Below are 13,244 nucleotides of genomic sequence, written 5' to 3'. Positions count from 1 at the left end.
CAGCAGAAAGGACTGACAGCATCCTGCCTGGGAATGCACTCAAGCCAGGCAATAAAAGCATTCAGCTGAGAGAAATGAGCTATGGCTGCTTCCAGAGCAAGAAATACAGAATGCAAATGTTCTCTAATAGAGAAGGAATTGAAGAACAATCTCAAACCAAGACTGCTTTTTACCTTTCCCTAGGATAAGGAAGACTGAAGATAAGTTTTTTAAGGTTTCTGAATAAAAAAAACTTTCATAGCTTGGTTATAATGGCCAGATTACATACAAGGAAGAACAGGTGGCTGAATCACAGAAAAAAGCAGATTTGCAGGAAAAGGTCTGAAGAAAATCAGATAAACCTTCAGCTTGAATAACTTATTTGGTTTGTTGTTACTGAGAATATCTCGAGACAACTGAAATACGGACACTATCATGATATGTTGATAGAAGGCTGGATTACATACAATATATGAATTTTCTTAGATGTTTCTATTTTCAGCACTTATTTCATTGAAGGAAAACATGCACAGAGTTCTTCGAGAGCTGCAAGTAGGTTTTACATTAGTTTTGCTTTTAGTAATAAGACAAATACTGTTAACCAGCATTAAACAAAAAGCAAAAAAAAAATGTTGATTCAAACTGTATCTTAAAGTTACAAGGGAAAAGTAGTTAAAATATAAATTGAACCTTGGTTGGGTTTTTGTTTGTTTGTTTTTCCTCCAGAAAATACAGCTGCTCAGGACAACATATTAGTATTATTTGTTTACAATGAAGAAAGGCTTTATGAACCTAAAAACTATCCTACCTCATAACCAGTTCAGTTTTAGAATTTTACTTCCTTAGGATTTTTTTTGGTTGGTTTTTTAATTATTATTTTTCCAGAACAGCGTTCAAATGGCCATTTTTATTTATTTATTTTAAAGCTAGTGCTTGATCTTGAGCTATAAAGAATTTATAGCTATGTAAAGTTAACTGCAACAAAGGAAAACAACTATACTTTCTTTTTATATTTATATGAAAGGGTTTAACTAACTCAATTCATTTTAGAATAGTACGCTAACACAAAAGTTGATTATTTTAACACAGACACTTAGAAAATAGGTAGAACTGTTCTGCATTATCACTAGACAGCTTTCTATTAGAAAAAAATAAAAAGAAAGAAAACTCTTATCTTTCTTCTGCTTCACAGCTGTCAGTGTCCAGGCAGATGGCAAGGACAAAATGTAATTTAGTCAGAATTCATTAAGTATAATTAGGCAATTTGATAGCAATATAAAAGATTAAGATGGACATCTGAGCTAGGAGGTGTCAAAGACGGCACCTGTTTGCTTCGTTCAAAAATAATGAAGAAAGAAAACCATCTTTGTTAACAGCTACTCTACTGGCAAAGTAAGTTACCTGCAAGAACAGACCTTTGTGATACAATGCTATGCTATGGTTGCACATGAACAGTCATGTAGAGAAAAATCTATTGCTCTGCCTGGTAAAAATCAGCTAACATTAATGTGATTAATGTGATTCAGACCTCAAACAAGGCATAATGAAAAAAAAAAAAAAAAAAAAAGAAAAAAGAAAAAAAGAAAAAAAGAAAAAAAAAAAGGCCTAGAGCCTCCTAACCTTCCAATGTTACTATTTCTGTTTAGTTTCTGTTATAAGAAAAAACAGAATTGGAAACACTTGTTTTGTTGATTTTTTGAAAGGACATCTATCATTAGACTCGTTGTCACGACACTTAATACTTACGTAAATTCTGTCCTTACTGTACCGAACTTTGATATTGTGAAGGAGAGTGGCCTCATTTAAATACATAAGGGAACCTGCAAGTAAAAGACAATCATGTATACCATTAAAAGCTCAGGACTACCTTTGTGTACAGACGAAAAACTAAATCTTAGGATTAAGGAGAACTTTACTTCCCCTCTCTTTGGTTACAGTTTAATCCTATCATTTCTTTATACTGTCTTGAGGCAGAACTGCTGACTGAATATACACTTTAAAAACCATAGACCTGCTCTTTACTGTACAACTGGCGTTACAGAAAGCTGCTGAACAAAGAGTCAGACTCCAGGAGTCTCGACACAGGCCCTGCTGAGTGTAAGCTCCCTGTTACCAGCCCTTCAGACGAACACGGTGCGTCTCCCTCCATGCTGGCCCATAAGCGCAGAAACCGGGGCCTACCAAAATCCCTAACACCGACCGTTTCTTTCCTTCCAGCTCCCCTCTCCAATCTCCGCCACAGTGTCCCCAGGGTTAAAGCCATCTAACTGACGTTTAGAATAACTGCTGGCTCCTGGTGATTTTTAGCCGTCTATATTCACTGATTCAATCGGGAAATACTGTCTAGAGGCGGCAGCAGGCATCACTGCAACACCAGGCACCAAGGCAACCTTTCGTGTTTCAATTCTGAATTTTGTTGCTACTAGGCCTCCTCAAAAAAACTGTTGGCGGGGGGGGGAGGGAGTTAACAAAACCTAGCTTTATTTTTCTCCTTAGCTTCTATATAAAATAACCAAACCAACTCTGCTGAAATGTTACAAGGCAGCGGCTCAAGGCAGCGAGCAGACACCCACAGAAAGCTTCAGACCGTACCGGTTCACATTCTGGAAAGCTGGTCCTTTTTTCAGCTATAAAGCACTGGAAAGTGCTTTAATTACAGAGGTCATTACCAGTTCCCATTGTAACAATATTAAAAACATTATCCCTAAACCAGCTGAGGGCACTATTCATTACACAGCCTCCCTTTTCAAATATGCTCAATCCTCTTTTTCTCACCGCTTAAAATTCAAGTGCACAACACTGTTTTGTCTAGTTACAAGTGACTGACTACCATAATGGTAAACCTTACAGTATTAGTGCCACTTAAAAAGCTGTATACACCTGACTACTATTGATGGAGTAAGGACTGTACTTGTAATAATAACTGCTACCCCGCACCTCACACGAGGGCCACATATGCACCTCTCATCTATAATGACCAACCAAATCGTTTCTGAAGTTGGACCGATGCCCTTTCTCAAGGGCTCCAGCAGAGAAAAATGCATTCCAACTTATTTACACAAATATGCAAGAAGGGCTGCCAGTTCTTATGGGCTAAAGTCAACCTGCCCAACCACCTCGCCCTGCAAGGATGACCGAAGCTCAGCAAGCAGCTCTTAACATCGAACCAAAAGATACTGGCAAAGGATAATGGGAGCTTCTCAAGACCATCTGTGTTTTCGTTTTCAATCTTTTACCCTTCCTCCCGCAATGGACTGAGGAGTGGCTGTGGCTCTGCCTCCTACCACCTACACCAGACCAGCCTGAAGCAAAGGCAGGTCCAGCAGTGGTGTGCAGCCTCCTTCTGGCTTGCATAACTCTGCTGAATAACAGCCCTTCCTTCCCTTACGTGACTAAATACAGCTTTGCTTCATATGGCTGGAGTCGTTCATGCTTCTCAAAGGATCTTGCAAGTTCTGGGTTGTTTAGAAGAAACCATCTTCTTCCGCGAACTCCCTTGCATGTACACCCCTGCACTGGCAGAGGCACACAAGGCACACTCTAGCTTTATGCTAAGCGAAATCTCCATTTGGGTCACAAAGCCCTGAAATCGGGCCTGTGCACGATACCTTCATGAAGCAGTAGGCTGGCCCCGATCACCACGGCCCTTCCCGTCACCCCAGCAGACCTACATCCCCAATAACCACGCAGTCGCTGCTACCAGCAGCAACTGAGCGCAGGTGCCCAGCGCAGGACTCCTCCTCCTCCCCTCCCCAGGCACATTCAGTCCACGGGGCTGAGAAAATGGCGCTGGGACCACAAATTGCAGGTCTGCCTCCACAGATCTCTTTCCACCTTCACCTCTTTTAACAAGGTCATCCCGAGAGAGAGAGACATTAAAAGGAAATAGGCCACAAACAGAAACTCCTGCTTGCTCTAATAAAAGTTAAAATCTCCTTCTCCCCTTGTGTATGCCTTGGCGGGGGGGAGGGGGACAGAGTGTTAACTTTTGAAGTTTGCTAATTTTTTAAGTCATTTGGATTCTCAGTGTTGAGTTGAGAAACTCCTATATAATAATTGTCCACATACACTTAAAGAAACGATCCTCTCCCTTGACTGTATCTTCATAAGAACCTCTCAAGTTTGCAGTATGTTTTAAAGGAAACAGTCATCAGTTAAGCATCCTAATAAAAACTTGATAATTATCTAAACAACAAAGGACCCCAGATTTCAGTGCGTCCCCAGTACTCTTTGCAAAAAGACTCCAGCCCCTGTTAAAGCAGTTATACCTGCAGATTCGGTGCATAATGGGAACCTGCTCCCTGAGGGAATGTCGCTGCCTTCACTCAAGACATGCAAACTAAGGCTTATGTCAGCAACTTTAAAATGCATCTTCTTTAGAATAAATCCTTTAAAAGAGGCATCCATATCCAGAGGCAAAGGAAGTCACCAGAGAGATGATTCTGAATATTCATATGGCTCATGCCTAAATATAACCAGTGTATGTATGTGCATTTAATAGACCATATATTTACTTATACACACACCCAAAGTTCACAGAAGTGAAATCAGGCACTAAAAGTTAGGAAATATCAATGTCAAATTTACTCACACTGGCTCTCCTGTGCACACAATGAAGCAGGGTTTGCATGGAAAATAATTTATCAAGTAATTGCAAGGCTTTGCATCTGTAGAACTATTTATCCAATACCCTGCCCCCCTTCATTTTTTAAAATTGTTTCACCCCAGAAATTTAAAAAAAAAAAAAAAAAATCTTTTTCTTGGCCATAAAAAATAAAAATTCCACATATGGTGACAACCCCCCAATACTAAGTGGCGTTGGGGGGGCGGGGGGTGAAGAGCATGAATCACAAAAAAAAAAAAAGAAGTAAATGCTTTGTCTCTGTGCTGTTTGCAATATTTACTGAAAATTCACATTTAAGGAAGGGCTACATTCTCAAAAAGGTGCGTCTTGCAGCTAATGCGTTTGGGATATGAAAGACTAAGGGTGCAAAAAAGCAATACTTCAGCAAATTACCTCCTAGAAGGGAGTTAATCACTAAAGCATAGGTTGGAATGGTAAGTGTATTATTAACTAGTTTTTCAGGATTTTTCAGAACAGTATTATAAGGAGAGACTGAAAGCACTCAGTACTTTCTGGAGTTTCTTCTTAAAGATCAATGCGCTCAGCACAAATGCCCTCTGACAGAGAAGGAAAATGAATTGGGTTTCACACATCTGGAGATAAACTCAACTAGTGAACAAAAAGCGAGAATACGTTAGAAAAGTCTCAAAATAATGTTTGATACAGAAGGGATTACTGGACAAAGCATTTTTAAGTCTTATATTTTATTCAGTAAGCCAAAGAAGGCATTTCTCTGATAGGAAGGGTGTTTTAACTTAATTGAATAGTATTTTGCTGGAATCTCAAATTAGTTCCATAATCTCATTCCAAATTTCAATTCTCTGACACTAGGACACTGAGGTGCCAGGACATCTCAGTAAAATCACTGTGACAGATGCGCAGATTAAATGCATTTCCCTAACAATCATCATGTACAGAGAATACTGATACCAGCTTTGAAAAGTTTCAACCTACGTAATGCTTGCAAAAATATAAGCAACTGGAATCAAGGCTATCAGCTTGGTTCCACCTGTAATGACACTGTACCATCTACGTCAAATCATAAGCCTCAGGTCTCATCTTCTTGTTCCTTATGGAGCAGCTGTAACAGCTGTATTTCCTGTCACGGGATATAAATACTAACCCCTATTCCAAAACAGGAATTGTGGTTAAATCACCTAAACAACTTTCGAAGTCCTAGCCTCTATTTTTAATCAAGAACAATAGAAGATACTTTTGCCCACCATTTACAAAGTTATCAGTATTTTCACCAACCAGTAAACACCATAGGAAACGTTTAAAAGAATTTCCTTCATCAGGTTTTCAAGACAAGAGAGTCTCTCTGATTTGCTCACACAGCAAAATACTCCCACAGCAACAAAATACTTGTTTAACAATTCTCTAAAAGCTGATGCTAGCGCTTACTCATCTTTCTTGGTACTCTCTCCCATCTCCTCAAGATTTGAATACTATATTTATTTCCACACATAAAGCTTCTAACTACAAAATATTTAACAAAATAAAAGCCCTGCAGATCAACACTTAAGTTTACTACACAAGTTTACCTCAAAACTCCTTCTCCAGCAGCACTCCTGTATCCACTTCACCATAATCTATTTCCTTTTCCAGTGGCCCTGATGGGTGAAGATTCCTGCCGCCAGTTTTGGGAAGGTTATCTTAAAATTTATTTTCAATTACCTGTACTTCCACAGGAATGCTATCTGAGAAATGGGTTACATGCAGGAAAATGCTGTACAATACAGCTGCTGATAAAGCAACTAGTTCTTTTGCTGCACTATAAAATATATAGTTAACCCCCATAACGCTGAATGCAGTTGATCCTGATGCAGTTAGGTGACATCTGATATATATCTGAAGTCAAGTAACTATGACTTCCTCTGAAGTGTTCAACTGAAAACTGAAAACACAACAAATGTTGTTTAAAATGGGCTTACTTTAAGAAGTTTAAAGGACTAGTAAAGGTCATACATAAATTCAAGCAAAGAAGGAAAACAAAAACTACAAGGAAGAAACAGGGAGCTTGTAAGGAAACAATATTCTCTTCTATACAGATATTTTTTTCAAATGCATAATTTATTTTTAAATTCATAGCTTACAATTATCTTCTACATCCTTTTTGCTGTCCTCTTCCGCAGGAAACACTTGATTGATAGCAGCCTGGAAAGTCTGTTAGATGAAAAATATTAACATTGTCAGAATTCCATAAAAATAGAAATACAGTTCAAAGATGTCTGATGCGATGACACAAGTGAGTGTACTGTAATTGTGCGTGGTTTAAAATGAAGTTACCAGCTTTATACTTCAGCATTGGAAATTTTACTGAGTTACTAGATGCATATAGGAGCTGCTGCATTTACATCACTACACTACATTATAAAAATGCAGTCTCTATAATATATATTTTTACTGCAGTAATATTTGACGTTCATTTCCAAAATTGCATGTAATATTGTAATATTGTGAAATATAAAAAATAAGGATAAAAAAGTACTGCAAAGGGAACGGCATTGTACAGGACACACAACTTCAGTTTTGCAAAGAAGCACAAAGTATAAAAATCAAATTATTAGTTCAAAGGACTGTGCTGTCATCATCATATGCTGTTTTAAAACATTCCTACTTAAAATATAAATATTCAATACATAATATCCTCTGTATCCCCAAATACTGTAGCTTTGGTTGTTGCTTGTTGGTTTTTTTTTTCTTCAGTAAATCAATACTAAAGTAAAACAAGACCTTCTTTCAACCCTTGTATTCCAGTTATACAAAACAGCCATTTATCAAGTGTTCATGTCCGATTGGAAAAATTCGTAACAAAAGCAACTTTGTTTCTTCTTAATTCTCCAGAAATCATAATTTATATTGTTGTAAAAAGGAAGGAAAAACATCCCAGCCCAGACGCATTACAGCATCTGCACAAAAATACCTATTGTAAGAGGTAAGCTTTTAATTACACTTTTTTGTTTACCGTAGTAATAGCTTGTTTGAGCTATCTATGAATGAACAAAAACCCTGTTGCACCAATTAAACACGATAGCTGCCATGCTGCTGCAAGCACAGTCTCCTTTTCCCTATGGAAATGGAGACAAGAAGTCTAGTCTAATATTTGAAAAGGCAACCAACTGTATCTAAAGAATGACCTTAATAAACAAACCAGTTCGCTTGTTTAACATTGTACTCCGCAAAATAATCCCATGAGAAACATCTCACATGGAAGTTTAGGAGAAATACAGCAACTTGCTTCATCTTTGCTTCAGTACAACAGGCATAGTGTGTGAGCTCTTGTAGCTTACACCATCATGAACAGCCACAAATTCCAACTCCCTTTGAAGTAGGAAGGGTTAAAAATGTCTCAGAGCAGAACTAATTGCTGCCAGTCGGAAAACAGTAAGTCTAGGATATCCCTTCCCTACAAGTTATCATAAAGTATGCAATTTGTAGTCATAATAAATTATATTTTGTCATCCCCTTATCAGGATCTAATGCAGAAAAATATGCACAAGAAGCTTTCCTAAGGGAAACAGAGCTGCTCAATGACGTTGGAGTGTCTGAATGTCCATCAGACCAACTTCCTCTAAAATACCCTTTACCAGAGCTTGGTGGAGCTGTGGAGGACCTGAACGTCTTTACCTATCTCAGAAAGTCGCCAGCTGCTATTCAGAGTTTTAGCAGGGCAGAGATTCCCCCATTTTCCTACCTCTTACAATACTGCAGTTAGAACATATTATCCTAACAATTTTTTCTGCAAGTTTGTCAACAATAAAGGTATATCTCATTGGGTAAAGATATATTTCAACACAACAGTTTCCCACGTAATCAGTTCACTGTGCTTGAAACAGTGGAAAAGTTTAAAAAGATCATGATTGGCTTCATGAAAATCTAACTTCACTTCTTGTTCTTGTCTGCTGCTGTGTAACGCAAGTTTAACCACTAACAAAGACAAAATTTTTTTTTTTTTTTACAGGAGAGAATGAACACGATACCCAGTTATTCTCTAAGACTCTTCACAAGTCTCCGACATTTCATGGATCTAAAGCCAGCCATACCAGATCTATCCCAGAAGAGGAAGGAAGAGATTTTTCAATGTCCTCACCACTCAGCCTTCTGATTCAAGATAAATTTCAATGAAAAAAATAATGAGAATTCATGCTGTATTATGTCCTCCTTCATTTTTTTCATTCAATGTGAATTGTGAATTAATTTCTAGAATATTTCAGAAATGATAAAACAGATAAGCAATATGAAGAAGACATCTGAAAGCTGATGTTTTTCTGCTGGACTTTTTTACATCAGAACATGAAGCCTAGTTTCAACTACATCAACAAAGGATTTCACTCCTCTATGTCATAGTTGGATTACTGCTTTATGTAAGGTGATTACTTGTTTTGTAAGTAAGTATGTTAGCTAGGTGTGCAGAGCTCAGTATTGCCAATTACTATTAAAACCTAATATATTAAATAGGAAAATGGGCAAGGTATCCCAGGTCTATTAATAAAAAAAATCCAAAGAAATTCTTTACCATGTTGTCCCATTTTTTTTTTTTAAACATTTATTGTAAGGAGAAAACACTTCAGGCACTTGGTGGAAGACTTTTGCATTAAGACAAAGCTTAGGACAAACTTGTTCTAAGAAAATGCAGAGGATATGAATCTTATGAGACACTAAAGTGGTCCCAGGAGGCAAAACAGAGGGTTTAGGGTGGGTTTTTTCGCCCCTCTTTGTAATGAAGCAGCCCTTGAAATCCAATGGCAATCTTAACTGTTCTCCCAGAAACTAGAGGAGTGAAAAAAGATATCTTTCTGTTCAAGCAGGATCTTCTTTCTACCATGTAATCCAATATGTGTAACCATGCCTTCCATTATATCTTCCAGATACAGACAGAAGACATCCCTACTCTCAGCTGTATTTCACAAACCAACCTAAAGCAGTACAAATGGTGTGTAAGACAGACAAGAACATGTCTCATTCACGCAAGCAAGCTGCGCTCACTGCTAAAAAAAAAACCTTAGCTTGAAACACTGAACTTTGGACGTTCTGATCCTTACTTTCAAAGTACATTTATTCATTTATACTTAGCCCAGGAAAATACCTTTCTGGTTATTCACAGCATACCAGAGCAGGTGCCCCATAAAGCCCTCCATGACCCTTCAGAACTGGCACAGAGCCATAAAGTGCCTCTCAGTTGACGGCAGGAGGGGTGTCAGCAAGTGCCTGCAGCACCACATGCCCTCCCAACAACTGCCAGAAACTCAATATGCTGAAGCTCTAGGTAACGCCTGCCCTCCACTCCTCAGTGCCACGAGGATCCCAGGAGGGCATCTCAGCGTGCAAGTTCCTCCGAGGCATCTCTTCCTAATTGCTTTACTTAGATTTGCTACCTCCAGGAAAAGAGTAAATTCCCCATTTGGCTGTCATCTGCCTCTCCCTGTTACAGCATCAAGCAACACAACAAAGGAAGATATATGCAACAGGATCTGAGGTTAGGATTCCCAGTAAGTTCAGAAAGTACACTCCAAGTAGAAGTGGAAACGCAATACTAGTTGAGTTTAACAACTGGCTGCCTTTCTACCCGCTTCCTCCCCTGCACACCAGCGTGCGACTGCTGGTGGGACACTCCCAGCCCCGGCCCCCCACTCCGGTTTGGAGCCCATCCTCAGGGCAGTGCTCCAGCCCTAGGTGGGACCATGCTCATTAGCAAATCCCTCTCCAGTTTCTCTGTTGTCTTTCCAGTCATGGCATTTATCAGCCTTGCAAGCCGATGATCTAGTTTCCAGGGAGTTGCTCCCATCGCGTAACACACACATCCTCTGTTCTGATAACATGCTCCTGCAGCTTGGATTACTCTTTCTCATACAACGCAAGCTAGGTGACTCAGATCCCCACCTCTCTTTAGACACTCAACCTCCGCACAGAAATGTAAATGCCGTTGTTAACTCTGTATGGGCTGCGGTACCCAAAACTGCTGTTGCTGGTTTGTAAGTAAATCAGTGTGTTGGCCAACCACCTTCAGCCAGTCTGGACTGGGTAACTTGGTTTCATAATACAAAGCAATCTACGGCCATGCTGGCCTCAGGTCCTCGTCCTCCTGCCACTGCTTGCTGCTGTCCTGAAAACTTTCCACTTCTTCATTTTTAAGGTGGATCCGTTCTCTGACCTCGTTTGCTGTGTCACACACAGCTCGGCGAGCAGAGCTGAGAGGGTGCCACTCTGCAACGCCAGAGCTAGCTACGGGTGGAGAAGGGAGGGAAGATTTTAAGATATCATGAAACTGCTGCCTTGCAGCATTTATTGCAGTTATTAACAAAATATTTTAATTAACCATTAAGTGGTATAAAAGGCAATAATCAAATATATGCATACACATTTCCTTTTCAGCCTGTGATCTCTGGTAAACTACCAGCGCCTACAGAGAATACATATGACATGTTAATGACCCAGATTAAAAAATAATAATAAGTTACACTGCCTGGATATGTTTACAAGATCAGGTTACTCTTCTCCTCCCTGTAATTATCATGGGCAACTCTGGAGCTGCTGAATCACTCCTTTTTACTGAAGAGCACTTTTGAACTATCATTTTAAGTAAACAAAGTTGATAATAATGGGTATTAATGCTGACTACTTCAAATTAGTGGTCCAAGCGCACAAGAACAGAGTCTTCTTAAAAAGACAAAAAGCAATGAGAAATATTTCACTATAAAAAGAATCAATGACGCCTTGGAAAGACTAAGGTAATCAAGAAAATGTTTAACTCCACCTCTATTAATATAAGGAAGTTTGATAATTAGAAATATAGGACCATAATCTCTACAGTATTTAAACTGTGAAGTGCTTGTTCCCTTAGATGAATGAACATTAGGCCCTTAATTGATCTGCTTAATTCAAGAAAACAGCCAACAGCAGAATAGCAAACTTTTTAGACAAAAGAGATTGTTCATTGTGAACCATGAAGCAAAGTATTTGTATTTTAGGATCACTTTCTGGTTTTACAAAAAAGAAAAAAAAATTATATATGCTTCCTGAAAGCAACATATGTTAGAAATAAATAGTGACTCAGGAATCTCCTTATTGCCTGTTTCTGTTTCAATATACAGACTTTTACTCTTTATCACATCAGAACCATTTTGAAATATAAACAGAAATAGTGGTGGGGGTCAAAATCTTTTAAGTCAGTTAAAGACTACTTAGTTATAGTTTGAAATATTTAATATTCTTGTCTGAATAATTTTCTCTCCCCCAAACTGAAGAATGCATACTACTACTACTAAACATACAGACTTTATCTCACACACAAAAATCAGACTTGCTTTATATTTCTAAAAAAAGCAAAATCAACTTCCTCTCCAAGATGTAGAAAAAGGAAAGCCTATAAACATTCCCCCCAAAAGGAAGGACTGCTGCATAACCTTTTGACCTGTGACAAGGCATTCTCTATTATTGTTGATGTGAAAAAAGAAGTTACAAAAAAAGCTTTGTCTTTTCCATACCTGAAGATACAGAAAGGACAAAATTATTAGAAAGGTCACATACACATATTGACGAAGACCAAAATCACAACTTTTAAAACAGTGTCTGATCTTATTCCAACTACTAAAAGCCAGGATGCTGACCATCTGAATTAGGGTAATTGATAGATACAAGGTACTTCCTGTAAAAACTGACATTTAATTACAACATACTGAATCTGAAAGATGTCATGATAAATGAAGCATTTGGAACACTCTAATTAGGATGAATTAGGACTTCATTTTAAAAGTTACATTTATTTTGCCTTTAATTTGATGTAGCAATTCCATAGGACCTTTGTTTGACATCATGTTACTTCTCAAGGTACTTGAGGTAAGAGGATTCATCTCTCAATCTTCTTCAGTCTAACAGTAAGGTGTCTAATCTAAGCCAGAGTCTAGGACACCCCTGTAGGACACTTTCTCTATGCATTTAAGGGAAAAGAGAGAAGCTAATCTCAACAGTAGACTCTTAATCAGTCTCTAATTTAGAAAAATAAAGTATGCAGTACTGAATCAAATGGCTATGGAGATTCAATCCTTCTGTCTTTCACAAGCACATACACACATGCAGATAACTGACAGAAAGCAAGCACTTCTTATCAGTGGGATATTTCATTTGCAATGCAAGCTAAAGCTCAACAAAGATCCTTAGCCAGAGAAGACTGATTTCCCACTCCTTCAGGTTGTGTATAATGGTAGATATTAGTAAAGATTTGGCCTACAGGTAAAATAGTGTTTGTAGGGTTTTTCTCTATTCTTTTGCTTGCGAGACACTTACCTTGCCTTTCTGATTCAAAGGTTCAATAGTTAAGTTGTCAGTGCCGATGTCCACAATCATTCCCATCTGAAACCCATCAGTTGGGTGTGGAGCCCAAACGGGCTTCCCGTCCTCCATTGTGGGATCTATCCAGTATTTCCTGTAAGAAAAATAAAATAAAAACTAAACAAAAAAAATTTGTATACAAATTTAGTAAGCTATCAGGATTCACTATTCGGACTTCAGTTTATTATGTTTATTCCTGTTATTCCATGTGGAAGTAGCCAGCCTGTCAGGGCAAGATTCTTCCAACCTTCTTCCAACCTGTGACATTTTGCTTACAAAGGACCCCCTGAGACCTGGGTATGGAGAAGAT

At 38.5% G+C, this 13,244-nt stretch overlaps 1 protein-coding gene across 1 annotated transcript in view; it reads right to left on the bottom strand.

Annotated features, from left to right (window-relative positions):
* The window catches only part of LOC104075412 (unconventional myosin-VI-like), a gene marked incomplete at its 3' end in the record, with an annotated part of 31,313 nt that extends 18,291 nt beyond the window's left edge, over positions 1 to 13,022 (bottom strand). Inside the window, exons 1-3 of the mRNA XM_009575900.1 lie at positions 12,890 to 13,022; positions 6,700 to 6,769; positions 1,726 to 1,799 (exon numbers count right to left, since the gene is read on the bottom strand). Of these exons, the coding sequence (XP_009574195.1) occupies positions 1,726 to 1,799; positions 6,700 to 6,769; positions 12,890 to 13,006 (261 nt within the window). The remainder of the gene's footprint in view (positions 1 to 1,725; positions 1,800 to 6,699; positions 6,770 to 12,889) is intronic.
* Between the last annotated feature and the right edge of the window lie 222 nt (positions 13,023 to 13,244).

Source organism: Fulmarus glacialis, unplaced genomic scaffold, assembly GCF_000690835.1.
Source record: "Fulmarus glacialis isolate BGI_N327 unplaced genomic scaffold, ASM69083v1 scaffold39704, whole genome shotgun sequence".
NCBI classification, from domain to species: domain Eukaryota; kingdom Metazoa; phylum Chordata; class Aves; order Procellariiformes; family Procellariidae; genus Fulmarus; species Fulmarus glacialis.
Note: the sequence above shows the minus strand (reverse complement) of the source record. Positions and strands in the feature narration are given on the sequence as shown.